Source organism: Malaclemys terrapin, chromosome 1 (genome assembly GCF_027887155.1).
Source record: "Malaclemys terrapin pileata isolate rMalTer1 chromosome 1, rMalTer1.hap1, whole genome shotgun sequence".
Taxonomy (NCBI): Eukaryota; Metazoa; Chordata; order Testudines; family Emydidae; genus Malaclemys; species Malaclemys terrapin.
In genome coordinates, this window is record NC_071505.1 from 341,060,963 (window position 1) to 341,086,503 (window position 25,541).

The window sequence follows — 25,541 nt, forward strand, 5'->3', positions numbered from 1 at the left end:
GGCGGGGTGGGACAGGGAGGACGATGGTTTGTGAAGGGTGTAGCAAGGGGACTTGTTTGGAGAGCAGGGCCTAGTCTCTGTCAGGTGCCTGGTACGGGGCCAAGCGCATGGCCATTGATTAGAAAATAGCGGTTACAGTAGCACACACAGAGCCCTCTCTCTCTCCCCATTACCCCATCCACCCGCCCGTCTCTCTCCTGTGTTCACCTCCCCTCCATTTCTCTCCCCAGCTGGTCCTCCTAGGATGGGGGCCCCAGCATGGTACCGAGCGTGGGGTGAGATTACTGTGGCAGGCGGCACCTGCCAGTGGCTATAGAGAAGCTTCACACCTGCTCCCTGAAATTGCAGCCTTTGCCCCACATTCACCAGCCAACACCAAATTTCAATAGCTGTGGTAAGGAACCTGGATCCCAGGATGTTACCGCAGCAGCGAGGGGCCACAGAACAGCTGGAAAAGGATAAAACCAGGTGATAAGAAAATTGCTGCTCCCAGATCCCAATAGACACCCGCCAGCCTGGGATTCACACCAAGAACTCAGATCTCACTAACAGCACGGCAGGGGGGACTTCCCATTGAGATACTTTATCAGGTGGGTAGTTAAACCACAGAGGTAAACAAACAAACAAAAAAACCACCCGGCTTGTTGCACAATCAGGTGTGTTCTTGGCGGTTTTATGCTTTTGTGTTTACTTGTGTGTGCATTTAGATCCAGGCCGTTACCCTTTGGTGGCGGTGGGTTACGCGCGGGAACTGCTCTGGCCCAGAGCCGCCGAATACCTGCCGCTTTGCTCATTTTGTTGCTGTAGCTCAAGACAATTGATCTGTTCTGGCAGCTCCTCTACACTAATAAGGACTCAATCTAAGCTAAGATGAAATTGTCTTGGCTGCATGTTGTGAAAAGTGGCCATTTCCCCAGGACTTTTGCTGTCCTATATAACTGCAGAGAAGTGTTTCCTTAGCTAAATTTCCTCTTTCAGGCCCCCTGTCTTAGTCTCTCCTATTACAACGGGCAAATGACTGAGCAAGCAGTTACTCTGCAGCTGTAGACCCAGGGGCGGCTCCCGGCACCAGCGCAGTAAGCGCGTGCCTGGGGAGGCAGCCGCGGGGGGCGGCGTGTCGGTTGCTGTGAGGGCGGCAGTCAGGCGGGCTCCGGCGGCATGCCTGCGGGAGGTCCTCCGGCGGCCGGTCCTGTGGTTTCAGTGGCAATTCGGTGGCAAGTACACCGAAGCCACGGGACTGGCAGACCACCCGCAGGTATGCCGCCGAATCCGCGTGACCATGGACCGCCCGCAGGTATGCCGCCGAAGCCCGCCTAACTGCCGTGCTTGGGGCGGCAAAAACCATAGAGCCACCCCTGCAGCCAGCCACAGGAGTAAGTGTACTGTTGCTAGCCTGACCTGCTGAGGGTCCGAGGCATGCGTGAGCTAAGTGTTGCAGTGAAAATCCACGTGGCACAAGAGCTGGGTAGGGTTGCCAGGCATTCATTTTTTGACCGGAACGCCCAGTCAAAAAGGGACCCTGGCGGCTCCGGTCAGCCGTTAAAAGTGCGGTGGGCGGTGCTGCGGGTCTAAAGCAGGCTAGTTCCTACCTGTCCTAGCACTGCACCCAGGAAGCGGCCAGCAGGTCCGGCTCCTAGGCGGGGGGCGGTGTACCCACGGGGCTCTATGCGCTGCCCCAGACCCACACACCGGCTTCACACTCCCATTGGCAGGGGTGGCTCCAGGCACCAGCACAGTAAGCGCGTGCCTGGGGAGGCAGCCACGGGGGGCGGCGTGTCAGTTGCTGTGAGGGCGGCAGTCAGGCGGGCTCCGGCGGCATGCCTGCGGGAGGTCCTCCGGCGGCCGGTCCCGCGGTTTCAGCAGCAATTCGGCGGCAAGTACACCGAAGCCGCAGGACCGGCAGACCACCTGCAGAAACACCGCCGAAGCCGCGAGACCGGCAGACCACCCGCAGGTATGCCGCTGAAGCCCGCCTGACTGCCGTGCTTGGGGCGGCAAAAAACATAGAGCCGCCCCTGTCTAGACCACCTCGCCCAAAGGGTAAGAACATGGGTCTAAACATGCCCACAATTAAACATAAAAAGGAGAGATTTAAGCAGTTATGATGGTGCTACTCATCCATTTGAATGGGGCAGCATTGGTGTAGCTGGGGGCAGAACCTGGTCAAAGCTGCCGTTGGTAGATACTGGGTCCCGCACACAGCTGGAGTGCATTAGGAATTGACGGCCAAGTGTCACAAGTAATTATGAGTATCTAGTATAAACCCACTCCAAGTCTATTCCCCACAGGGTAGTCCTCCCTGCGGGATTAGCTGCATTTCTGCTGGAGTTCTTAGGACCGCCCCCCCCCAGACCCTCTGAATTATGGCACCATCCTCGCCACACAAGGAAGAATGGATGATTCTCCTTCAGAGCCCATCAAAGGACACTCCTTAATTTTTTGGAAGGCACCACAGGTGAGCAATGCAGACAGTCCTAACTCTGAGGCTCTGGAGCTGCAGAGGAACATGGACTGGAAGGTACCTCGTCAAATTCAGTCCCCCGCTATCACAGGTAACCCCTGTCGTGGAAAAAGTCACCCAGGCATCATTTTGATCAGAGACTCAAGCCCGAGGCCCGTTTATTGCAATACATACCAAAGCGTTGGGGGTAGCAGTTAGAAACCACTCCCCCGATTGGAGTACACTTTGCCTTTTTAAAGCCGAAAACCACAAACATATTACACGTTACACGTCATTGATAGGAATAGGAGAGTTAGGGTCTTTCCGCCCTTCCCGGCACCCCTGTTGCAATCTTCCCAGAATAGGGTGCAAATTGAGTGGAGGGCTTCTTGGGGGTTTCCGATACTGGCATCATCTTGCCTCATTTGGGGTGCCTATTATGCAATTGTTCCAGTCACGGTGCAGTTTACGGGAAGGGAGTTCATGCACTTGGAGAAGGGGGGTTAAGGGCATCCAAATGGGGAGATATGATTAGCCACTTTAATTAGCTACAGCCTTACTTATTGCTTCACACAAGCGGTTATTATATTTCGCCAGCCACACAAGCGGTTATTATATTTCATTAGGCATAAACACATTGTGATGGGTTGGATCACAGAAACCCCCTTGGGAGCTGCCACCTGATGTACCAAGACTACCTCTATTCCTATTTTCCCTGCCAGCTCAGGACTCCAGCACCCTGTCTTGCTGAGCCAGACACTCCCATCTGCTCCAACACAGACCCAGGATCTGAATCACTTGTCCCAAAGGTGCAAGTTTACCTGAAAACAGCTCACAGAAGTGTGCTTGTCTTTAGCAGTCAGATGCCCAACTCCCAATGGGGTCTAAACCCAAATAAATCCGTTTTACCCTGTATGAAGCTTATACAGGGTAAACTCATAAATTGTTCACCCTCTATAACACTGATAGAGAGATATGCACAGTTGTTTGCTCCCCCAGGTATTAATACATAATCTGAGTTAATTACTAAGTAGAAAGTGATTTTATTACATACAGACAGTAGGATTTAAGTGGTTCCTATAGTAACAGACAGAACAAAGTAAGTTACCAAGTAAAATAAAATAAAATGTGCAAATCTATGTCTAATCAAACTAAATACAGATAAGTTCCTCACCAGTTCCAGAATGCTCCCTTTTACAGGCTAATCTCCTTTTAGCCTGGGTCCAGCAATCACTCACACTCCCTGTAGTTAATGTCCTTTGTTCCAGTTCCCTTAAAGTATCCTGGGGGGGGGGGGGGGGGAGGAGGTGGAGAGGCTCCTTCCTTAGCCAGCTGAAGACAAAATGGAGGGGTCTCCCACAGGTTTAAATAGACTTTCTCTTGTGGGTGAAGACCCGCCCCCCTCCTTCCTATGCAAAGTCCAGCTCCAAGATGGAGTTCTGGGGTCACCTGGGCAAGTCACATGTCCCTACATGACTCAGTCTTTGCAGGCCGAAGCCATTGTCCACATGGTATCTTGTATGTCTCCAGGAAGACTTCTCATGTGGATTGGAGCATTCCAAGATGCATTGGTCCCCAAGTGTTTCCTGATCAGGTACTTAACCTGGCGAATTCCTTCCTAAAGAAGCTGACCAAATGCCTCACAAAGCTTACTTAGAAACCAAGCAAGTATACAGCCCATATTCTTAACCTCGAGTAGAAAATGATAGATGTGTACAGATAGGATGAATAGATATAGTAGATCATAACCTTTACGGAGATATGTTACATGGCACAGGCAGCACAAAACATATTCCAGTTTTGTCATACATACATTTATAAGCACACCCCTGCCCATAAAGCCTTATGGGGTACTCTGTCACACACACACGCTATTATTACAGCTGCTGCTGGGACTTTCCATCTTTCCCCTCCTTGGTCCCCCTCCCTCCTCTGGTCATAGTCCTTGACCAATTCTGGCAGAGAATGTGACAATTAGCCTGGTTCAGGCTTGCGGCCTGTAAGGTGTGTCTAGGCCGGTGTCCTGATCAGTGCAAGGGAGGCCGGCCAGGCCTATTATCCCACACCCCATCATGTAAACCTGTTCATAAACTGATCAGCGTCCAGCTTAACTCTAGTTCGGCTGTTCGCCCCACTGCTCCTACTGGGAGGCTCCTCCAGACCCTCACTCATCTGATGGTTAGAAACCTTCTTCTAATTTCCAACCTGACATTGTTCAGGACCCCATTTGTTCTTGTGCTAACATTGTCCTTTAGCTTCAATAGCTCTTCTTCCTCCCTGGTGTTTGCCCCCCTCGTGCATTGATGGAGAGCAATCAGGTCTCCCCTCAGCCTTCATTTCACTAGGCTGCCCATGCCAAGATTTCTGGGTCTCCTCTCATAAGGCAGGTTTTCCATTCCTCGGATCATCCGAGCAGCCCTTCTCTGCACCTGCTCCAGCTTGAGTTTGCCTTTCCTGACCACGGATGCCCAGAATGAGGTCTCACCGGTGCCTGGTACAACAGTATCAAAGCTTGTCTGTCTCTATTGGAAATGCCTCGCCTGATACATTCTTGGGTCACATTTGCCTTTTTCAGGGTCACATCACACGGGTGGAGGGCGCTAATGAAATGTGCTGAGGACACAAAGTTGGGAGGCCTTGTCAGTACAGAGACCGAGCTGCTCGTCGCCACACTCCAGTCTGGTAGTTCTCCTGTCAGCACCACTTGTCAAAAAAACTAACAGGATGTTGGGAATCATTGAGAAAGGGATAGAGAATAAGACAGAAAATATCATATTGCCTCTATATAAATCCATGCTACGCCCATCTTGAATACTGCGTGCAGATGCGGTCGCTCCATCTCAAAAAAGATATATTTGAATTGGAAAAGTTTCAGAAAAGGGCAACAAAAATGATTAGCGGCATGGAACGGATTCCGTATGAGGAGAGATTAATAAGACTGAGACTTTTCAGCTTGGAAAAGAGACGACTAAGGGGGGATATGATAGGGGTCTATAAAATCATAACTGGTTTGAAGAAAGTAAATGAGGAAGTGTTTACTCCTTCTCATAACACAAGAACTAGGGGACACCAAATGAAATTAATAGGCAGCAGGTTTAAAACAAACAAAAGGAAGTATTTTTTCACACAACGCGCAGTCAACCTGTGGAACTCTTTGCCAGAGGATGTTGTGAATGCCAAGAACATAACAGGGTTCAAAAAAGAACTAGATAAGTTGTGATAAATGAAGGGGGAGAGTAGTTCCCTTTTATGGACACCCAGCCAGCCAGTTAGCTATAAAATCTCTGTTAGTAGCCGTTCTCTACTTGCTTTACCTGTAAAGGGTTAAAAAAAGTCCACAGGTAAAGGAATGGAGTGGGTACCTGACCAAAAGAGCCAATGGGAAGGCTAGAACTTTTTAAAATTGGAAAAAAAACCTTTCCTTTTGTGTCTCCGGAGAGAGGGGACAGAGCAAGACAGGGCTGGAGTTATGCTGTAAAAAGCTTTAAAACCAGGTATGAAAAAGCATCAAATCATACCTCAACCGTACTTATCTGAACCCCCAGATATGTAAGTAAATCAGGGAATGTCTAGGAAGATGCTATTAGGGTTATTTCTTATTGGCTTGTGGACTCCTCTGTGCTAACCGCAGATGCTTTTGTTTGCTTGTAACCTTTAAGCTGAACCTCAAGAGAGCTATCTTGATGCTTAATTTTTGTAATTGTTTTTTTTTTAAGATCTAGCAAAAAGCCTAAGTTCCAGATGTATTTTCTTTCTTTTTATTTTTAATAAAAATTACCTTTTTTAAGAACAGGATTGAATTTTTGTGTCCCTAAGAGGTTTGTGCATGTTGTTTAATTAGCTGGTGGCAACTGACTGGTGGCTGATTTCCTTTGTTTTCCTTTCTCAGGTCTTCCCCAGAGGGGGAGGGGGATGAAAGGGCTCGAGGGTACCCCACAGGGAGGAATTCCCAAATGCGCCTTTCTGGGTTCTCAAAAGGGTTTTTTTTTGCATTTGGGTGGTGGCAGCATCTACCCACCCAAGCTCAGAGAGAAGCTGTGACCTTGGGAGTTTAATACAGGCCTGGACTGGCCAGTATTAATTTTTAGAATCCTTGAGGGCCCCACCTTCTGCACTCAACGTGCCGGAGTGGGAATCAACCATGTCATGGCGGCAGAGCGGTGGGATCATTTTGAACCAGAAGCACAGACCTCAGGATTTTAAAAGGACACATTTTTCCTTTTGGCTGCTTGGAAGCCAAGGAGTTTTTTTCCCTTTCTTTTCTTTGCTGCCTGTCGGGGAACAGGCACGCAAAGGGTTCAACCTGCAAAGCCAGGGAGTCCAACAAGCAGTTTTTTCCCCTAGTTTCATGGCAATGTAATAGCTAGGCTAGAATAGGGCAGCCCTATGCATGAGGTTGAGGTCGGGCACTGAAACCCTAGAGAAATCAGTCTTCCCAAAGCGGCACGCCACGGAGAGGACAGACCCAGACATCCAGCTCCATGATGGAAATGAAGGGAGGGGATGGAGGAATGGGGACTTCCCAGGAGGGAAAGGTCAGCACTCCCCCAACCAAGATCCCGACGCCAGGGTGGAGGGATGTCCTTAACTCAGGCCGAGTTCTGACTGAGGCAGAAAGGAATTTCGTCCTAGAGATGAAGCGCTTGGAAGCGGAGGCGAAGCGCTGAGAGGCGGAAGTGAAGGCAAAGCACTTGGAGGTGGAAGCGGAGGAGAGGAGAGAGGCGAAGCACTTGGAAACAAAGCGCTTGGAGTTTGAAGCGGAAAGAGAGGTGAAGCGCTTGCAAGTGGAACTGAAGTGCTTAGAGCTGGAAAGAGCTAAGCTGGATCAATCAGGTAGCCCTAACAATCTTTCTCCAGGTACCGCTCACCATTCCAAAAAAATCCCCACATACAAGGTAGGCGATGATACAGAGTCTATCTTAAAAAATTTAAGTCAAGAGTGTGATGCTGGCAAAAAGGGTACAGCATCTGGTTGTTGTACTATCTGATGCTGGTACAACATCCTTAGAGACCAGTACATGGTGGAGCTAAGGCCACCACTCAGTGGACCCTTAGCAGAGGTGGCAGCTGAAATGCCTAAAGAACACATGAACAAGGATGAACTTTTTAAACACAAGGCCAGAATTCAGATGGGACTAACACCTGAGCATGCTCGTCGGCGGTTCAGAGACCTAAGGTGGAAACCAGACTTGGCATTTTCCCGACACGCCTATCACATTGTAAAAATTGGGATACCTGGATATCAGGAGCAAATGTTAAATCTCTGGAAGATCTGTCTCTCCTAATAAAAATTGAGCAGTTCTTAGAGGGTGTTCCTGAGGAAATAGAAAGGTACATCCTAGATGGGAAGCCCCAAACTGTAATCGAGGCAGGGGAGATCGGAGCCAAATGGGTGGAGGTGGTGGAAAAGAAGAAAGCTAGTACAGTTGGTGTGGATACAGAAGGGGCAACCTGAGACGCCACCCGGCCATCGGGGTCAGCCCCACCTCGCAAGGAGGAACCCTCCACACAGCCAGGTGCTCTCTCGTCCCACCAGCCCACTCTCCAACCACCCACCTCGCCCCACCCCACAGTCAGCTGGGTGATACTTTAAATGTAATGAGCTGGGGCATGTGAAGGCCAACTGCCCCAAGAGCACCAGCCGATTGTATTTCATCACCCCAGGGTCCCAACAAGAGTCTTCAGGCCCAGATGCCTCGCAAATACCCCCAGAGCGAAGGGAAACTGTGAGTGTGGGCGGGAGGAAGATTGCTGTGTGGAGAGACACTGGAGCACAGGTGTCAGCTATCCACCAATCCCTGGTGGACCCCAAATTCATTGACCCAGAGGCCCAAGTGATGGTGCAACCCTTTAAGGCCAACTCTTTTAACTTGCTTACTGCCTAGTTGCCTGTCCAGTACAAGGGCTGGTCAGGAATACGGACTTTTGCAGTCTCTGACAATTATCCTATTCCCATGCTGCTGGGAGAAGACTTAGCCAACCATGTGAGGCTAACAAAAAGGGTGGGGATGGTCACCCGCAGCCAGGCTAAACAGGCCTCAGCACCTAACTCCATTCCCAAGCCTCCTACTGGGACCCAGCCAGAGGTGGTGAAACCAGACCCCAGACCAGGGTCTATGGCAGCAGTTGTAGATCCAGTTCCTGGGACTCGGCCAGAAACAGCCCAAGGATCGGAACTGGCGGAGCAGCCAGCACCAAAGGGCGCCACAAAGCCTGCACCGGCAACAGCAACTAAACCGGGGCCTGAAATACAACCTAGTGCACCAGTGAGAGTGGTTCACAATTGACGGAGACAACCCCATCACCTGCATCGCTTCCAGTGGGACCAAGCCCAAGTCCACAACCCAGTGAGGAACGAACGTCTCCAGCATCAAGGGAGCAGTTCCGGGCAGAGCAGGAAGTGGATGAAAGCCTCAAGGGAGCTTGGACGGTGGCACGGAGTGACCCACCGCCTCTCAGCTCTTCCAATAGTTCCAGGTCTGTTGTAGAAGGACTCTTATACAAGGAGACCCTTTCTGGTGGGCACAAGGAGGACTGGCATCCTCAGAGACCGTTGGTAGTTCCAAGTAAGTATAGGGAAAAGCTCTTGAGCTTAGCCCACAATCATCCTAGTGGTCATGCTGGGGTGAACAGGACCAACAACTGAGGAAGTCATTTCACTGGGAGGGAATGGGCAAGGATGTTTCTACTTACTACTTACTACTCCGGTCTTGTTAGGTGTGCCAGAGGCTGGGAAAGCCCCAAGACCAGGTCAAGGCCCCTCTCCAGCCGCTCCCCATAATTGAGGTTCCATTTCAGTGTGTACCTGTAGATATTCTGGGTCCTTTCCCTAAGAAGACACCCAGAAGAAAGCTATACATACTGACCTTCATGGATTTTGCCATCCGATGACCAGAAGCAGTAGCTCTAAGCAACACCAGGGCTAAAAGCATGAGCCAGGCATTTTTGCCAGGGTAAGTTGGCCCTCTGACATCCTTACAGGTTCGGGAACTAACTTCCTGGCAGGGACCATGAAACGTCTTTTGGATGCTCATGGGGTGAATCACTTTGTTGCCACCCTTTACCACCATCAAATGAATGGCCTAGTGGAGAAGTTTAATGGGACTTTAGGGGCCTGACACACAAATTTGTGAATGAGCACTCCAATGATTGGGACCTAGTGTTGCAGCAGTTGCTCTTTGCCTATAGGGCTGTACCACATCCCAGTTTGGGGTTTTCACCCTTTGAACTTGTTTATGGCCACGAAGTTAAGGGTCCATTACAGTTGGTGAAGCAGCAATGGGAGGGGGTTACATCTTCTCCAGGAACTAACATTTTGGGCTTTGTAACCAACCTGCAAAACACCCTCAAGAACTCTCTAGCCTTTGCTCAAGAAAACCTACAGGATGCTCAACAAGAGCAAAAGGCCTGGTATGATAAACATGCCAGAGAGCGTTCCTTCAAAGTAGGTGACCAAGTCATGGTCCTGAAAGCGCTCCAGACCAGTAAGATGGAAGTGTTGAGGGAGGGGCCATTTACGGTACAAGAGCACCTGGGAGCTGTTAATTACCTCATAGCATTCCAAGACCCCACCCTAAAACCTAAAGTATACCATGTTAATTCTCTAAAGCTGTTTTATTCCTGAGAAATCAAGGTTCTCCAGGTTACAACCCAGGAGAGAGATGACGCTGAGTGGCCTGAAGGAGTCTACTATAAAGGAAAAAGTAACGGTGGCGTAGAAGAAGTGAGCCTTTCCATCACCCTTGAGCATAAGCAGTGACAGCAAATCCAGGAGCAGTGCACTAGCTTCACACCAACATTTTCAGCCACCCCAGGATGGACAGAACGGGCGTACCACTCCATTGACACAGGTGATGCTCACCCAATTAGAGCCCAACCCTACCGGATGGCTCCTCAAACCAAAACCACAATAGAAAGGGAGATCAAGGACATGTTACAGATGGATGTAATCCACCCCTCTGAGAGTGTATGGGCCTCTCCAGTGGTTCTGGATCCCAAACCAGATGGGGAAATCTGCTTTTGTGTGGACTACCATTAGCTAAATGCTGTAATTCCCCAGAAAAATATCCAATGCCACGCACAGATGAGCTATTGGAGAAACTGGGACATGCCCAGTTCATCTCCACCTTAGACTTAATTAAGGGGTACTGGCAAGTGCCGCTAGATGCCCCCTCCAAGGAAAGGTCAGCCTTCATCAACCATGTAGGGCTGTATGAATTTAATGTGCTCCCTTTCAGACTGTGAAATGCACCCACCACCTTCCAGAGATTGGTAGATAACCTTCTGGCTGGATTTGGGGAATTTGCAGTCGCCTACCTTGACGATGTGGCTATATTCTCAGATTCATGGGCAGAACACTTGGAACACCTCCAAGCTGTCTTCCAGCGCATAAGGGAGGCAGGATTAACCGTTAAGGCCAAAAAATGTCAAATAGGCCTAAACAGGGTAATGTACCTTGGACACCAGGTGGGTCAAGGAACTATCAACTCCCTACAGGCAAAAGTAAATGCTATCCAAAATTGGCCTGTCCCTAAGTCAAAGAAAGAGGTCCAATCCTTCTTGGGCTTGGCTGGGTATTACCAACGATTTGCACCACACTACAACCAAATTGCCACCCCACTGACAGACCTGACCAGGAAAAAACAGACAAATGCAGTTCAGTGGACTGAGAAGTGTCAGAAAGCCTTTAACCAGCTTAAGGCGGCCCTTATGATTGACCCTGTGCTAAGGTCCCTGAACTTCGACCAACCATTCGTCGTAACCACAGATGTGTCCGAGCGTGGTGTAGGAGCCGTTTTAATGCAGGAAGGACCGGATCAACAATTCCATCCTGTCGTGTTCCTCAGCAAAAAACTTTCTGAGAGGGAAAGCCACTGGTCAGTCTCAGAAAAAGAATGTTACGCCATTGTGTATGCTCTGGAAAAGCTATGCCCATACATCTGGGGACGGCGTTTCCACCTGCAGACTGACCAGGCTGCACTGAAGTGGCTTCACTCCACTGAAGAAGTTTTTTGTTAATTTCTTCGAGTGAGTTTAGCTCTTCAAGACTTTGATTTTGAAACACAACACATTTCAGGAGCCTCTAACAAAGTGGCTGATGCTCTCTCCCAGGAAGGTTTCCCAGAATCAGCCGGGTAAAAATGTCCCTGCATTCTAAGTCATTGTAGTCCTTGAAACGTAAAAAATACTGTTTCGTTCTTCATGTAATTATTAATAAAATTAGTGCATGTATCTTATTGACTCTGTTTCCTAAACCTCCAGGAAGAAATCCCAGCCAGTGTGGACCTGACCTGAACCAGGCTGGCCAGCACCATCTGTGATTTGGGGGGCATCTGATAAATGAAGGGGGGGTAGTTCCCTTTTATGGACACCCAGCCAGCCAGTCATCTATAAAATCCCTGTTAGTAGCTGTTCTGTACTTGGTTTACCTGTAAAGGGTTAAAAAAGTCTACAGGTAAAGAAAAGGGCACCTGACCAAAAGAGCCAATGGGGAGGCCAGAACTTTTTAAAATTGGGAAAAAACTTTCCCTTTGTGTCTGCCAACTTGTGCCGAGGCTTTAGGCCTCAGCTGAGCACTGACAAATTCATAGCTGGAAACCAGTCCAGCTCACCTGCTCAGTAAGAAGACCTATCAAAACTAAATGGGCCATTGTGGGACATCACAATACAAAGACTTCATTAATTGCCCCTTCACACCCATGAAGAGGCTACATGCAAAATGGCTCGTCCCATCAGCTTGAATTCTGGAAGAGGGAAATGAAGACAGTGAACAAGAACATTTTTCATCTCTTTTGCTGCTTGGACTCTCTCAGGGCTGGAGCTACAAAACAGAAGTAGAGATTCCCAGGGTCAACCTGGGCTAGCCCTAAAAGAGATTCAGGGCTGACAGACTGCTACAACTCTGTCGCCTTTTGGAACCCCAGACTAACTCATTTGTGCATATAGCTTTGCTTGCTTTAAGCTGCAAATAACTCTCTCGTTTCTTTATCCTTGTTACTAAATCCTTAGTTAGTTTACTGCAGGATTGGCTACACGCGTTGTCTTTGGTGTGAGATCTAAGGTACAAACTGACCTGGGGTAAGTGACTGGTCTCTTGGGACTGGAAGCTACCTGAATCTTTTGTGATCTTTGGTGTATAGCAACCAACTATCATTAACCCCAGCTTGCCTGGGTGGCAAGAGAGACTGGCATGGCCAAGGGGACTGTCTGTGACTCCATGGTAAGACTGTTATAATGCTTCAAGAGTTCACATTTGTTCCTGGGTTGGTGAAATCTAATTATAGAACTTACCACCAGTTTGAGGTCTCTGCCCTGCTTCATGACAATCTGCCCTGAGGTTGGCACTGATGGCCGTGAACCACTCCAGACAGAGCGGCAAGGAGAAAAACTGTCAAATACTTCAACCAGAGCAGAAAACCTGTATGGAAAAAGTCCTGCTATTGCATCCCATTGGGTGGCTCAATAATGAGCTCATTCTCGATTAAATTCTATAGGTTTTGAGAGCAGTTTCAACAGATCCCTTTTGTTTTGACCTGGTTCTGTAGGACGGATCAATAAAGGGTAAGGCCCCAAGTTATTCATGAATTCTTTCCCCTCGAATTCTTGTGGGTGACAAATCCCCCCAAATGCTCAGTTGTCATGCATATAAATGCTCACAAATCAGAAACCAACTCCCAGCAATTTTTTTGGAAACATTTTAATAGTTATCGAATGTTCTACATCTTACAGTAAATATCATACAGTTACAAACTCTTGGCTTAAATCTGTCAGGGAGATCACTAATTGATCTTCAGAACAAAACAAAACAAAAAAAATAACCCAAAACAGATTTACACTTCATATTCACAAGCTGCGGCTGTGGGGCTTTCCAATGCTTAAACTCAAGGCTGTGTTTCTTACACACCATTGAGTCCTTTGATTTAAACTTGGAAGACTTGTTTACTTTTTTTTTTCAACTTTTCTTTCTTTCTTTTTTTTTCTTTTTTCATTTTTTGCTTAAGAGTTCCAATAAAATTTAAAAACTAGGTAATCCAAGCTGTACTGTTGTTCAAAATTAATTAAAAAATCATAAAAAAATCCAGAAAACAACAACAAAAAAAAAGAATACACACTCTGAGAGCAATATTTCTCTGTTATGTGCTATGAAATCTAAACAATTCCTGGATATTGGCATGGATTATATCGGCAGTCATGTTTAGGTCGCAAATGTCATGGCAAAAAGTGTGCAGAATTCTGTCCTGCTTGTAAGTGAACATGATACAAACGGGGGTAGGAGGAGGGGAGACAAAGTATGTACTAATCAGAGACAACTTGAGCCATCCAAGTTTAAGGCTGGCTGCCATCAGTAATAGAAAATGCATCCACTTCTATTCCTCACCATGTTTGATGACAGCAGTTATCTTTGTGAATTGATCTATCAGAGATCCTGATTCTACCAAGCACTAAGTCCCCAGTTACCCAAGTTTGGCAAAACACTTGAGCCAATTCCTAATTCAGCAAAGCACTGGAGCACATGCCCAAATCCAATTAAAGTGAAAAAGATTTAAGCATGTGCTTAAAGTTCAGCACATGCTTAAGCACTTTGCTAAACCAGGATGGTTTGCTGCAGGGCCATGGAATAGGAGGCACTCACCATAGCACAGGACTGGACCCAAGGGGACTAGTACACAAGCGTGGTTTAATAGTCATAGTAAAGGAAAAGTCATGATCTGTGAGGGGAGTGGGTGGTCAGAGTGGGTGGGGGTGATGGAATTCTATAACCTCTTGAAATATAAAGAGGAAGAAATATTGTGGGTTGAAATGTTACATAATGATTTTTAAAAAAACTCGGCAATTTACCATTATCAAGAGGGAAAAGCTGTAATTATACTGTATAGTTTGACGCTCCCACTTTTCATAGACGTAGAGATAATCCTCATAACAGATTATTACCTGATTACCAATGAATCTAAGCGATCCCACATGAATGTCAATCAGAAGATGCCTCTTCAAATGCCCCCCCTCCCGCAAACAATCTCTGCTGAAGAAAACGAGCCGTTTCTTTAAAAATCCGATTCAATAGCACATGGCACAGGAAACATCCAACCTGAGAGTCTGATCCCGCACACCCTCCAGCAGGCGAGTCACGTTACTCGGGGGTGAGTCCAAAGGAGCGAAATGGAACTGCTCACGCAAGCAAAGTGGGTCTAAGTGTTTAAGAGTTTGCGGGAGCAGAGCCCCAAGGAAACTAAGGGAGAATGGACACAATCCCAACTCATTTCAGGAATGTTAATGTGGCCCTTAGAGGTTAACATCAAAATGGTCCCATCTAATGGTTTCTCTCCAAACGAAGTGCAATTATCTTAGGGAGAAATAAACAGTCAGGAAACACAATTTGCGTGAATTTAAAAGACTGCTCCCTAAGGCAAGGTAGGGTCTAAACATTTCTTACAACTCTGTGACTGAGCATATGAACTGAAATGAAGAGCTCACTTGGACTGAAAATATTTTAAATAAAAGAAAACTGGATTTACAGAATGCTCGATGGTTCTTATTGCTATTTTAAGCTGGTTGAGTTCTTTAAAAAACAAAAATAAAATGTGTTTTCAGCTTGGTTTTCCTTTCTAAAACAGCATGGCCAGATTTCATCTTCTCCTAGGTTTCTCTGACTAACAATGTCCATGTAGCACTAAAATATTGGAATACGTAATCCAAAGTCCCTAGAAGATTTTTCTTAAATGAGTCCTAGGGAATTGCAGAAGTCAAGAAGTCAGTTGTCTATAGGGAAATGTTTAACATGTTGTCTGGACTCTAGATCAATGTGAACCTTACAACATAAAACAGATCTGACACCGTTTCTGTCTTGGGCCCTCATCTTGCAAGCAGCTGTGCTGGGGCAGACCCAGGTGCTTTGGAGCCCCTGTGAAGACAAAGGGGCTTGTTGCGTGGAGCTGTTGGCAGGATTGGGGCCCTGTTTTGTGTGTTTCAGGGGGATTTCTCCTTTAATGCAAGAGGGTATGTGAGATACATGCTATACACATCACACATTCTCTGCCACTTGGCTGCTCTTGCCACTGAAATCAACCAACACCTTTAACAGACGCAGCCTGGCTTACTGTACAGCAGGGATAGCTATATGGGAAGGGAGGGGTGAGGAAAATATAGACTTGGGAATGGACATTTTAATTGGGATGATTGTGTCCTGGTCACTTAGTTTTTGCCTAGCACTCTAGGAAATGTTGCATACTCCCGTTTGAAATGAAAGCCCACAGACTTGTGTTCTGAAATGCTCCCTGTAGCTCAAAGAAGCATCCAACTTCAGTTCAACCATAAAGTTCCTCTAGTTAAGAATAATAAACATCAATCATTAAAACAAAAACTTAAATAACACGTATGGTAAAAAGCGCTTAAATTACAGATCAGAACTGCCAAAAGATTTACTAGGTTATTATTGTTCATAAAATACAGGAGCAAATACTCGTACACACAGCTGAGTCTCTTGGAATCACATTCTGTATGTGCTCCAAGGTTCTTTGACATTGATTTGGGCCAGCACAACTATTAATATGCATTTTTTCAAGTCTTGCATTACAGTACATGTCTTAAAGCAAAGGTATATAAGGGACTGGTTAATGGACATAACTGTAGCTTTGATAGTTATTTTCATTACAATGCTTTCATCTCGCCACCGTTTCCGTGGGATTTTAATCACCATATAATTTACAAGGTATCCTTTAAAGGTGAGAAAAACAATCACAACAGAGGTAACACATCACCACAAAATGTGAATGCATTTTAACCCCTTCTGCACCGGTCCAACGACAACCCTCTTCCCAGTTAATCAGATGCAATTCCATAGCCCTTTGGCCCCCTTGTCCCTCCACTCAACTGCTTTCAATCAAAATGAAATCTATATAAGCAGAGCTCCAGCAAAGATTCCGCGTGTTAAATATTGGATCCCAATTACTGCAGTTAACTCACACATGGGCCAGATTTTCGGATCCTGACTCATGCCGAGTAGCGCCTTTCTTATCAATTAGTCCCACTGATTTCAGTGGGACTATTCAAGGAATAAGGCAATTCTCATTGTGAGTGAAGGTATCTGGGCTTCTATGTTAAATTTCTGTCCTATACCAGAATCCCACCCACAGAGCCTACCCTGCAGTCCCTCATCAGGCACTGACTTCAGTGAGAGCTTCACCTAAGTTGAGACTCAGTAAAGACCGAGATTCAGTGGCCCATGATGCCTCCTTTTTCCCTGCAAGGTGGACATATAATGACTGTATCTGAAACTCTAAGGGACCACAGTAGGCAGGATCTTTCAGGCCAAATGAAAGTGTAATTCACAAAGACAGGGAAACAGCAGCCAGACTCCAGATCACTGCCACAGCCATGACAGATCAAATGTGCTGGAAGGGATCCACTAAGCATTAGACCACCAGACCACTCTACAGCAGGCAAGGACTTGCTTCTCTGCCACAAATGTTTCATGCAATCATCTCATTAAACCACTGCCAATGTCCTAATCTCTGGATTTGTTACAGGATTATATCATGTGAAAACACATTTCAATCAGTCCACCTGCACAGCCATTAGCTCTGGCTCCCTTCCCTTTCCACTGAAAATATATCTTCATTGTTGTGTGTTACTGGATGGTCTCTTGCTTTTCTATCCTTAATTGATTTAAACTAGGTCCCTCTTTCCAGCAATCAAACACAAGCTCAGAAGGAACAGAACCACTACAGAAGACTTGACCGCTTGCAGGAAGGAGGCCCCCTGCCTTCTGCTTTTACTAGCTTTGGAATGTTTCTTGGCCTTGTTATTTCCCAGACGTTTCTATTTAAAAAACGACAATGGAATATTTCTAGGATAACAGTTTACAAATGGGATCCGATACTGCAACAACCAGAAGTGTTCTCATCCAAGCAGAGACCAGGCAAATGCAAATTAATCATCAGCCTACTGTAATTTCACTCCACAGCTAAGCTCCTTTGATTTACTTGATAGAAAAATCTTCCAGGCCTTGACAGCAAAACCCCACGGGTACTATTCGGTTTGGTACACCTGGACTGGAGTCAGTACTGGCATTCATGGCAGTTACCAGACTTAATCTTGCTCTGTGATTGAGCTGAAATGTCTTGATCTCCAATAGAATTTAGGGTTGCCACCTCAATCCATCTAACTCCTATGTCTAAGATGCAGTATGGGTCTATGTCCCCTGGGCTTTTTTGGCCTCCTGCAAATGGTTTACTACTTAGAAGGGGTCCTTTCAACCCTGCTATGGGAGGCCCTCATTTCAGCATCAAATGGGAACGCACCGGGTCAGTTTCTGATCTCAGCGTTGCAGGTATAAATCCAGGGTAATTTCACTGCAGTTAATGGAGTAACTGTGAATTTACACCACTGTATGTGAAGTGGGAATCAGGCCCGCTGGGTTTAGTGTTACAACTGACCATAACATTATTGAAACTAAAATAGTTCACAGGGTTTTTTGTTGGTTGGAATTTAGCCCCTTTTCTCTTATTTGAAAGTGAACTTGAATGAGGCTGGACGGTGCCAGCCCTGGAGACTAAGACCTCTCTTTATCCATCAGCCTGAGCAGCAGCAGTGACAGCGCAGGCTTCCCCTAGACTGCTCCCCACCAGTGGGCCTGAGTCTTCTTCTGGAGCCCCTCTCGAAGGATGAACAGACACCTCAGCCTCTCTCAGCTCTTCCAAAGCAGATGGCCAGCAAAGGTATTCGTTGGTGCTCCGCAGGCTAGTGGCTTTGTCGTGGGGATCTCTCTCCACTAGGGAACTGAACTAAGAGCACATCAATAGTATTTAAAAAACGGCAAAGTAGTGGTGGGGGGCCCCCGCAGCAGAATCTATTGTCCTGGGAGCTAGGACAAAGCGACTTTGGAATTTGGTCTCTTGTTCATGATCTGAAATACCCAAGGACTCTTCTGCAGAGTCACCTTTCCTGGCACTCTCCTAACCTTGGATGTCAGACACCCGGAAAATCCATCGTGTGACAGGTCTGTTTTGCAATTTCCTTATTATACTGGGACTAATACACTCCTAGCTCTTCTCTAGAATGACGCCTGGTACAACTGCTCCTGTGTTTGTCCTGCATGTTAGGGAATAGCTAAACTGGATTTAGCCCCTTGCAGGTGTTTTCAGTTATTCATTGTAAGGCTAATTCCATGATACACTGTAACTTTCTGGTGCACCCACAATCATTGCTTATAAAGCTGGGGACAAATATCACCATATTTCAGCAAATAATCTTGCCCCCATCTTCCAATATGTGTCAATCAAAGGCAGTGACTTTTGTCAATCGGCAGCTAAGTCAAGTTTGCACTAAAAACTCTGCTGCTCAGAAGCGTCTTCTGTGCCTGCAGCTGCAGTGACCTATTCCGCAGCCCCGGCCGATCTGCACGGGGACGTGAGCTCTCTGGTCCCTTGCTCAGACTAGGGAAAGGTATTAAAGAACTGCGGGGTAGCAGGAGAGGCCAGTCAATGTGGGAACTGGAAATGGGCACAAGCCACAACATTTAGATCCAGATTTCGAACACCCTCGTGGGGTGAGTGGATCCAGAGTTTTAGCTGGGAACCATCGTTAGGGACAGAGGCCCTTTTGCAAAATTTGGTCCTGGGTTTGGATTCTGAACCTTCTTAAACATCAGGAGTGTTTACATCTGGGTCCCTCCTTATAAGCAATGACTGTTTCAGTGGCAAAATGGTTGTTATGAACCACTGCATACTTTAGCAGGCACTGCAATCCAACGCCCTGCGATGTACTAGTTGGAATAGAGCAATAAAACTCAACAGGAACAACTCTATAATGTGTACCTGTGTGGGACTGTTTAGGTTTGAGGTTCTTAAAATCCTAAATAAACCCCTGGCAGCACCTATACAATGTGGTGGCTAATCAAAGGTATTCCCTACCAGGCTGTATAGATTCTACATCTTTGTACTCCAACTGTGCTAACGGACGTTTCTGCCCATGCATAACATGGTCAGATGGAACAGACCTGCTATTAATCCAAGTGAAGAAAAAACACTCAACCGATCTCATTAATGGCAACACGTATCAGGCTCTCTCTCTCCTTAACAAAGGCATTTCCTCTTTATCTTTAGAGCCTTAGTCAGTAGTAATGGAAAATAGGTCGGTTTTAGGCCTAAACTGCTTTCAAAACGTCAACACTGCAATGCAGAGCTTTGATTTGGGGAAGTTAAAAGTCCTTTGAACAAACAACAAACGTAGAGTTTTGTCAAGCTAGAATGATTTCTCTATGCTCAATTAGGCACACTGAAGCTTTCAAATCCAAATTTAGTGTTTTCTCTCTTTTTAATAAAAAGCTTAGTATTTTCTTTTTAGACACGAAAAAGGGGATTGTGACATTTTAGGGATCCTATCTTAACTGCTTAAAGAATTAACGGCGTATGTTACATACAAGTAGAACAATAGCTACTGAAGGAGGTTTGTTTTGAAACATACTAGTTTACATAGCCCAGAGTGTGCTAACAGCTCTTGAGACTGGGTAAATTCTAGTACCATCAAGTTTACTAGCATCGTTTATTCTATGGTACATGTTCAGTGCAGCATGTTTAAACACGACTGACAGATGAACCTTGATATGTAGTCACTTTAATAGGAAACCTACAATATAGTGAGGGCAAAAAGGGTATTTGAGTGCTCTTAAATCCCCCTGATATTTGCCTGAATTTAATTTCAGTGAGTTACAAACAGTTAAAGAATGAAGTACAGTAATTACGTCAGTTAAAACACACATTCCCCTTTAAGTACTAACCCTAAGACCAGACTTTGCAATCTACATAGGTTAACACTGAATATTTTCTTTTCATTTTTTTATTTTTCCTTTTTCTTTTTTACAAAATCAAAGTGCAACACAAATACCACACGGTATAAATTCTTATGAAATTTTGCTTCCCCCCCACGATTGGTTTAAAAATAAAAAATACAAGTGATTAAAATGGCGGTGTTCCGGCTTTGCCAGTTTGCTGCTTTGGGGGCAGGGAAGGAGAATCGGAGCTCGACTCTTTTAAAAAGAGTTCCTTCAAAAATATAAACTCCTGCTTTAGAGTTGCTGACACACCATCTGATCTGGGAAAAGACCAGGATCAAACACCAACAACAAAACCAGCCGCAGAGAAAGCAGCCCTGACGCACCCCAGTTAAAACCAGGCTCCTGCCAGGTGCTGAGGTCCAGCCGCTCCCACTGACTTCAGTGAGAGCTGCAGATGCTCAACTGGAAAGTACTTAAGCACGGGCTTAACTTTAAACACATGAGCAGTCCCAGAGTTCAATGGAACTACTCCTGTGCTTAAGCGCTGTACTGGATTGGAGCCTTACTCTGCTGCTGAAAGCCTAGATAATAATAAAAAAAAAAAAAAAAAAAAAAGATTCTAGGATCTGGCATGTAGATGAACAGAATCTTTACCTGGGGGAAAACCCCAAACAGGTTCCCCCTTGCAAATCACTCTCTTGTCATCCCTAGCTAAAGGGAAAGGTCCAGTATGCATGATCCAAGTCCAGCGGTTAGCATGGACTATGATTGGCCAACACCATTAATTTGGGCTGGGAACCGAGTCCAGGCCTGCTGGCTGCACAAGAAATTATTCCCCATCAATACTTCTGTTAATTTGATTCTTTTTTAAAAAATGACTCTCGATTGGCCCACTACCAATGTACTGGAGGCCCAGAGAAATCAGAGCTGCAGACACGCCTTTGGGTGACTGGAACTCTTTTGGCACAGCTTGAAAAAAAACAACATCAGTTTTCTCTACCAAAACAAAACAAAACACAGAACAACCTCCCTCCCCCTGTCTTGTGTGCTGTGCTTTGGGAAAATAACTGAAAAATAAGTCATAGGTACCTTCCCCATCATTTCTAAATACTTGTATTCTTGCCTCCTTCCCTCTGCAAAACTTTATTGCTCTACTCAGACACCTCACAAATAGCCAACAAAATGGAAACGACACATGGCTGACTACACCAGCTCTCCCTTTTGGTAATTTCAGGGTTGAAAAACCAGTGACTTGCTCACATCCCATTGGCTGTGCAAGCCTGTTGCCTTTAGTTTCTAAACCAAACTAAATGACTGATTGCCCTCATTTTCCCATCTCCGCCAGTTAAGTGCCTTTTAGCTAGTAAGGCAACAAATTTATTGCTATTGCTTCATGTTAGTCACCATATTTCCTATTCTTTTCTGTTCAAAGCAGTGTGACTTCTAGCACCCTGTATCATCCTATCCACTGGCAAATGCCTTTTAATGCTATTATTCTCTACAATGTAAGAAACTGTTTTCAGATAAAGCTCTCCCTGGGACTACTATGGAGTTAAATTGTATTAAAAGAAACAAGACCGGCACCCTGATTTACTGTTGCGATCTGCCCAGTGGTACAGTAGTTGAGCTCAATTAGCAATCAAAGTGACTGGAGACACTTTCACCTGCTTTAGAACCCAAGTTACATCATGATACAAATTGCACCCAAGTGAGTTTGAACTAAAAAGAGGTCTTGATATAGCCACCAACCTCACACTGGTGTCTCTGTGCCTGGAGTGGATGCAGGGCAAAGCAGACCTATATTCTCCCTAGCTCGACCTTAAACACTCTTCTCCACCAGCTTCTCCACCTCTCTTCCCAAATCGCTGGCCCCTGGGGAGGCTATTACGACTAACAACTGGAAATCCCTTTGTTTCCTTTTACAACTGCCCAGCGTACATCTGTGTTAGCAAGTGAAAGGAACCGTCCTGTCGGTTACACAGTGAAATTAATACGGACCGGCACAGGGGGTGTCTTGTTTGCCCAACAAGACCCAATTCCTATGGCAGTGTGTATCTCCCCTCCATCTCTCTGTTCTCATTGTATGGTTTTAAAAAGCAGACAAACCCCTGGTGGTGAACAGTCTTTCTGTTTCCGAAGACAAGTGTGTGATGCTGCTAAGAAGGTTTATATTCCCTTAATCCTACAGAAGAAGGAATGAGGTCAGTATTTAAATGTGGAGAATGAATTATAGCCTACCACAACACCTATCTGGAAGACACCAATTTTCTTGTAATGTGTTATGGAAAATTAAATAATGTATAATATTAAGCAAACAAAAAAAGAAACCAAACTGGAAGAAACTTGTCTACCAATGCTGTGCTTTTCACATAGTACCCTGAACATCAATTGCTCTTACTAGTCAAATAAAACAGACTCTTGGCAACAACAAAAAGTAACTAACCAACCAGCCAACAGGGATCTTTGCACCACTGAACGGGGCACCATAGAAAAGTGAATATTCTGAGCTTTAAAATGAGAGGACCAAAGAGAGAACTTGGCTACTGCTCAGTGTCAGTATGTGGTGTTACACAATTTGGGTGGGACTGGGGGGAGAAGAGGAAAAAAACAGAGACAGAAGATTAGAAAAAGCAGCTTTTACAAAAAACACTAAAGATGCATAAAGTGACCCTTGCACTTTTTGTTTTGTTCTTGCAAACAGACTTGGTGCTGTGGTACAGTTGCTCCAGCACCGATGTAAGACTTGAGTAGTTGCATACAATGTTTGACTCCAGATCTGTAAAAGAACAAACAAATTAAAAGACAAAGTTAGAAGCACGGATGCAGAAACAGACAGGGCTGGATTTTTCTCCCTATCATGCATTGTCTGCTTGATAGGTTTCACTGCTATAGTTTATAAACACTTTTTCCTTTGAATGGGTTTTCTGTTGGATATAACGAGAGAGGGCTTTGGCCTTCTAGCAGTGTCAGTGCATCTCACAATCGATTTTAAACACACACACGGGATTAGAAATACTCAGTTGAGATGCTCTCAGCTAATTGTACTGTGTAACGATTATTCACAGAAAAGATTAGTCAGACATAATGTATTCTGTGAGGAGAGATTTGTTTAAGATAACTGCCCTCAGGATGAATTTGAGACGCAAATGCATTCACCTCACCTGTGTGGCATGCAGGGAAATCTCAGAGCTTCACCCGCTGCTGTGAGAGGTGCTGCATGCTAATTGAGTAGGCTGGGCAGTATTCTCCCCACTCCCTCGTGGCTGTCTGGCAGCACAAAGGGGATGGCTTAAATAGCCAGCCGGGTTTTCCAGCACCCTAAGAGTAATAGGAACCCAGTCCTGATGGGGACCCCGTGAGTGCTACCATGATATATAAACGAACAACTGCAGGTACAAGAGACGCTGTCCCAATAAATAGCGGCAGACCAAAATGACATTTAGTGTCAGTGAAGGCTGCGGCAGGACATAGCCATCCATCCATCCAAAATCTTCAAAGCACGGAGGCCAGAAGTGAAAGGGAAAGACTTGTGTGTTCCTTTCCACCTTCATATTGCCAACAACACTGTCGCTAACACACCCCAGGGCTCCGTAAGGCTTTTGCTGCCATCTCCAACAGACATCCAAAAGGAAGATGTGCCCCAAGTTCCTCGAATTGCACTCTAAAGCAAAACCTTACCAGGGACCTCACATGCTTTTGTATCAGTTCTATCAAGAGATCAGCATATCTGACTGTGGCATGTTTCCCGCACTTGGGAAGTAATTGTGTCTTAACATTGCTGAGGTCACTGGTAAAGCTTTACATTAGAGTGCAGGCCTGACAAAGGTGGGTTAGGTATTGCTAGAACACCAGCTGCAGCACCTCCGTTTTCATTACCCCCTGCTATTTGGCTTTTTGGTGGCTAGTGTTAGTAGGTTTTTCTGTATTTACAAAGGCATAAAGAAAGGAGAAAACCTGCAGTTCTGCAGCAAGGGGAAAGTAAATGCTATCCTGACTGCTACTACTGGGACATGCAGCGTGTTCTACTACAGTGGTTTGATGTTTGCAGCTCACCTTTTAAGGCCTACAATGAAGATTTTAAAAACCTCATGCACATTAGACATGTGTCAGCACTTACATGGATTGGCCATCACGTTTACCAGTGTGGAGGTACATAGCTGTAGGTAGGGGCTCCTTGAGCCCTGTACGTTGGCACAGAAACTGGATGTGCTCCAATTGCAGTGTGTTGTGGAGTGGTCAACAGGGTTCCTGAAACAGGAAGGAGAGAGAGATGGCAGACAGCATTTAGAGTCAGGGTGGCTCTGCTGACTGGGTCCAGCCTTCCTGCTCTGACGGAGGCAGGCTCAGTGTGGCTGCAGAATGACTCCTTGTTTGCCTACATACTGGGTACGTTTACACAGCAGTTGGAGGTGTAATTTCCAGCTCCGGTAGACATACGTGCTAGCGTTGGTCATACACTAAAACTAGAGCTGTAACCGTAGCAGCATAGGCAGCAGCACGGTGAGCTGTCTGAGGACTTATCTGTGGGCTTGGACAGGTTGTATTCGGGAGCTAACCCAAGTCACCGCCCAGGCCCCTGTGGCTATCCTGCTATTTTCTGCACTCTAGCTCTGTCAAAGCCAGTGCATGTATGTCGATCCAAGATGGAAATTACACCTCCAGCTCACACCTGCCCACAATCTCTGCTACCATTATGGAACTCGCGTGTCTGGGCCAACGCTTAGAGAGACTTTCTTGTTAATATAGCGTCTTTCATGTGCAAACTGCCAGGATTGAATATAGGTGTCTTCAGCTCAGTGATGGAGGATTTCATTTATCAGTTCTGTGACCACCACCTAACCTGGGAGCAAAAGCATAGCTTCAAACCGGCCCTTTCCTAGATCTTGAGCCAACTGACAGTTGACACAGCTGCCCCGGGGAAGAAATGAAGGGAGGGAAACGAGGGAGTGCTGAGAACCCGCATTTCTGAGCATCAGGCCCCTCGTGAGAGGGAGGGGGAGTTGCCACTGGCCTTGTATTACAGATTAACACCCTCAAGACTTTACAGCATTCTGCTGGCTGAGTTTTGTGATAAGGACGCCTGAAGCTGAACAGATATTATACACCTTCAGCTCACATATCACAGTGTCCACAGAGCACTGTGCCACAGATCCTATATCTGAGGGGAAAACATACTACAAGCTGCCTTTATTCTTCCTTAACTCTTCCTAACATGACTGGGCTAGTGAGGACTCAATCCCAGGCATTTTGCTCAAGTAGGCAATGTTAGATAAAACAGCGAACAGAATAAAGCTTTTTAATGAACCTCTTCAAAACTCTGAATTCATTTAG

At 46.1% G+C, this 25,541-nt stretch overlaps 1 protein-coding gene across 5 annotated transcripts in view; it reads right to left on the minus strand.

Annotated features, from left to right (window-relative positions):
• Positions 1-13,118: 13,118 nt before the first annotated feature.
• The window catches only part of FAM168A (family with sequence similarity 168 member A), a 343,581-nt gene continuing 331,158 nt past the window's right edge, over positions 13,119-25,541 (minus strand). For all 5 annotated transcript variants that reach the window (XM_054015869.1, XM_054015872.1, XM_054015870.1 and 2 more), the window contains 2 exons: positions 24,328-24,458; positions 13,119-22,986 (listed from right to left, as the gene is read on the minus strand). In XM_054015869.1, coding sequence (XP_053871844.1) covers positions 24,346-24,458 — 113 coding nt within the window. In that variant the 3' untranslated portion in view covers positions 13,119-22,986; positions 24,328-24,345. The remainder of the gene's footprint in view (positions 22,987-24,327; positions 24,459-25,541) is intronic.